Below are 4,374 nucleotides of genomic sequence, written 5' to 3'. Positions count from 1 at the left end.
AATATTAATTTTCATATTAAGAAAAAGTAATTGTTACTTCCTGTTATTTTTGCTGTTAGAGGTGGAATTAGGTTTGTGTGGGTTTGTTGAAAGATTACTTTCTTGCTTCTTCTAGAGTGTAGTTTTGCTCCTTATGTTGGTGTTTTCCATCTATTATCCTTTGTAGGGCTGGATTTGTGGAAAGATATTATGTAGATTTGGTTTTGTCATGGAATATCTTGTTTTCTCCATCTATGGTAATTGAGAGTTTTGCTGGGTATAGTAGCCTGGGCTGGCATTTGTGTTCTTGTAGGGTCTATATGACATCTGCCCAGGACCTTCTAGCTTTCCTAGTCTCTGATGAGAAGTCTGGCGTAATTCTGATAGGCCTGCCTTTATATGTTACTTGACCTTTTCCCCTCACTACTTTGGTCTTCTCATTGTGTCTTGGATTTCCTGGATGTTTTGGGTTAGGATCTTTTTGCTTTTTGAATTTTCTTTGACTATAGTGTCAATATTTTCTATGGTATGTTCTGACCCTGAGATTCTCTCTTGTACCTCTTGTATTCTGTTGGTGATGCTTGCATCTATGACTCCTCATCTGGTTCTTAGGTATTCTATCTCCAGGGTTGTCTCCCTTTGTGATTTCTTTATTGTTTCTATTTCCCTTTTTAGATCCTGGGTGATTTTGTTCATTTTCTTCGCCTGTTTGATTGTGTTTTCCTGTAGTTCTTTAAGGGATTTTTGTGTTTCCTCTTTAAGGGCTTCTAGCTGTTTACTTGTGTTCTCCTGCATTTCTTTGAGGGACTTATTTATGTCCCTCTTAAAGCCCACTATCATCATCATGAGAAGTGATTTTAGATTTGAATCTTGCTTTTCTGGTGTGATTGTGTGTCCAGGACTTTCTATAGTGGGAGAATTGGGTTCTGATGATGCCAAGTAACCTTGGTTTCTATTGCTAATGTCTTTATGCTTGCCTCCCGCCATCTGATTATTTCTAGTGCTACCTGCCCTGACTAAATCTGACTGGGGCATGTCCTACCTGTGATCCGGGTTGTGTCAGAATTCCTCAGAGTCAAGATGTCTCTGTGATCCTGGGATTCTGGGATCCTGTGATACTGGGCCTGTTAGAGTGTACCAGGAGTGGAGCTTCCTCTGGGTCTTGTGGGACTGGCTGCAAAATTTGTGCCCAAGGTCTGCTCAGAGCACCAGGCCAAGCAGACTGGAAGGAACCCATGCCACTGGGTGGTGGAGTTCCTGTGTGCCTGGGTCCTGCTGGTCCCAGTTACTCCCAGTGTTGGGACAGATGTTATGTCCTCCTCACCTCTGATACTCTGATCCCGGGCTTGTTAGAGCACCTGGGAGTGGAGCTTCCTCTGGGTGTTGTGCAGAATTTTGCCCAAGCTCTACTCAGGGCACCCACCCAGATAGAATGGAAGGAACCAGTGCCATTGGGCTGGTGGAGTTCCTGAGTGCCTGGGTCCCACTGGTCCCAGTTACTCCCAGTGTTGGGACAGATGTTACTGTGATTTTTTTTTTTTTTTTTTAAAAAAATCCTATCAACTAGAACTTTTAGTTAATCATGAAAAATAAAACAATTTAGAGACAGTAAATATTACTTATTGAGGGAAATGCAAAGTTAACTTATCACCAGTTACATTCCCTTCCTCCCACATTTATATACTTATAAGTTGAATTAACACACTGACCAAATATAGAAACACCTGGGACAACAACCCCATACATGTACCCTATACTTAGATTACTCATGGAGCAGTGTTTGGGGAAGAGAAAGAAAGGACCTCTACCAAGCTTAACTACCCCAAATTCCTTCAGAATTCTGAAAGCAAACAAAAACCAAATTCATTGTCAGAAACCACAATGCTTTCAAAGCCCTAAACAAGATATACAAATGTGAAAAACTGAAAGCAAGCATGAAACAAAAAGTTATGTAACAAATGGACCACCTACCAAACTGGGAGGTCCAAAACAGTCATGGAAAGAGGTCAACACAATTTACCAGAGAGATAATGCCAGGTGGCTCATCCTCATGGGTTCATGCTAGGACTCCACACGGAGTGCTGTGTCAATGTAAAAACAAAACAAAAACAAAACTCCCTGATCCTAAAGGGAATAAGAAATGGCATCTTCTGAAGCCTAGATTATCAGCAATTGTGTCCTGGAAGCACAGATTTAGGTGCCTCCAAATCCAGATTCTGATGTGGTAACAGTTTGATGAACATTCTATAGCCATAGGAAAGGTCATCAATCAAGGCACTTTTCAAATACATTGAAATATTAAATAGAAAGGCTACTGCAAAGCAAGAAAGTGTCAGCTATAGGTCTCAGATGCTATCTGATGACATTGTTAGTCCTTTTGTTTGTGGAGATTAGGGTCTTATTAATACATGCACAAAGGCTTTATTTGTTAGTCACTGAGTATTTGGTTAGAAATACAGGTGAGCAAGGAATGATTGTGTAACCAAAGTTAGAATCTGGACCTGCAACAGCCCGGCCTCCATGTCATTTGACGCTCTGCCTCCCACAAGGCTCACCTGAAGATGCTGATTCTCTCCAGAAACTTCTTTTTTCATTTTTCCAATTGTTTAAATCAACCTATGTATTTTACCTCTATAAATAGCCATATTTACAAGATAAGGATGAGAGAAGAACCTGTACTTTAGCCATTTCTATAGAGTATTATGTTAAATGGTCTAGCTGGTGGCATATGATCAGAAAAAAAAAATGAAAGATATGATTGGAAAAGAAGAAACAAGACGGTATTAAGAGATAATTTCATAAAAGAGAATCCAATTAAATCTGTTCTTAAAAGCTGCTTGAAAAGATGCTAAATGCCATTACATACAATAAAATAAATGTATATGTGTATATTCTGATGAATAACCAGAAATTTACCCATGATAAAGGAAATTCTAAGAATTATCTGGGCAAAGAAATGCAAGAATTTTTCAGTGGAGGGTAGGGGGGGGAAATAGCTATTTATAGAAATGGCATCAAGCTCAATTTTTTCACCCAGGAAATAGTGAAACTGAGAGACTAGGAAAAGGTGCCCCATAAGTAAGATGTGTCAGTAAAAGTGAGCTTTAGTTTCACTAAAACAATTTAAGATGGGTAGGATGAGAAGCATTTATGAAAGATCAAAGATCCATCTGCTCTAGTTGTAGTAGGAAAGCAAAACAACAGAGATGCTCTACTTGGGTCCTAGCCCATTCCTAGGCTGTCGCTAATGTAGAAGGTTTTAAATAGTTGGGATAACTGGATATTACAGCTACAGGTGGCACATATGGGAGCAGGTTAGTGATGCAGATCTCCTTAGTCAAATGCACATTTAATCACATGCATCCTCTCGAGGGAAAGGAGTATGCCATTTTCATTCTCTGTCCCGATTACACAGTGATTCTGAAGAGACTCTTAAAAATAAGGGCACTGCTGTGGTCCCTCTGGTTCTCCTGTCCCGCGCTGGGGTCCCGCGCCATGAGCTCCACGCAGTTCAACAAGGGCCCGTCCTACGGGCTCTCGGCCGAGGTCAAGAACCGGCTCCTGTCCAAATATGACCCCCAGAAGGAAGCCGAACTCCGAAGCTGGATAGAGGGACTCACAGGCCTCTCTATTGGCCCTGACTTCCAGAAGGGTCTGAAAGATGGGGTTATCCTATGCACACTCATGAACAAGTTGCAGCCGGGCTCCGTCCCCAAAATCAACCGCTCTATGCAGAACTGGCACCAGCTAGAAAACCTCTCCAACTTCATCAAGGCCATGGTCAGCTATGGCATGAACCCTGTGGACCTGTTTGAAGCCAATGACCTGTTCGAGAGCGGGAATATGACACAGGTGCAAGTGTCTCTGCTTGAGCTGGCGGGAAAGGCCAAGACCAAGGGGCTGCAGAGTGGTGTGGACATCGGGGTCAAATATTCGGAGAAACAGGAGAGGAACTTTGACGATGCCACCATGAAGGCCGGCCAGTGTGTCATCGGGCTGCAGATGGACACCAACAAATGTGCCAGCCATCTGGCATGACAGCCTATGGTACCAGGAGACATCTCTATGACCCCAAGAACCACATCCTGCCTCCCATGGACCACTGCACCATAAGCCTCCAGATGGGCACCAATAAGTGTGCCAGCCAGGTGGGCATGATGGCTCCAGGGACCCGCAGGCACATCTATGACACCAAGCTGGGCACCGACAAGTGTGACAACTCTTCCATGTCCCTGCAGATGGGCTACACACAGGGCGCCAACCAGAGTGGCCAGGTCTTCGGACTGGGGCGGCAGATCTATGACCCCAAGTATTGCCCACAGGGCTGTGCAGCTGACGGGGCTCCTGTGGGGGGTGACAGTCAAGGCGAGGCCCCTGAGTACCTGGCCTACTGCC

The 4,374-nt window shown here is 43.6% G+C and overlaps 1 protein-coding gene across 1 annotated transcript in view; it reads left to right on the top strand.

Annotated features, from left to right (window-relative positions):
• The first annotated feature begins 3,439 nt into the window (after positions 1-3,439).
• LOC116089422 (calponin-2-like) overlaps positions 3,440-4,374 on the top strand; it is a 2,368-nt gene continuing 1,433 nt past the window's right edge. Inside the window, 2 exon segments of the mRNA XM_031368972.1 lie at positions 3,440-4,003; positions 4,006-4,371. Of these exon segments, the coding sequence (XP_031224832.1) occupies positions 3,475-4,003; positions 4,006-4,371 (895 nt within the window). The 5' untranslated portion in view covers positions 3,440-3,474.

This window comes from Mastomys coucha, unplaced genomic scaffold, assembly GCF_008632895.1.
Source record: "Mastomys coucha isolate ucsf_1 unplaced genomic scaffold, UCSF_Mcou_1 pScaffold14, whole genome shotgun sequence".
Taxonomy (NCBI): Eukaryota; Metazoa; Chordata; class Mammalia; order Rodentia; family Muridae; genus Mastomys; species Mastomys coucha.
This window is presented reverse-complemented; position numbering and strand designations above follow the sequence as displayed.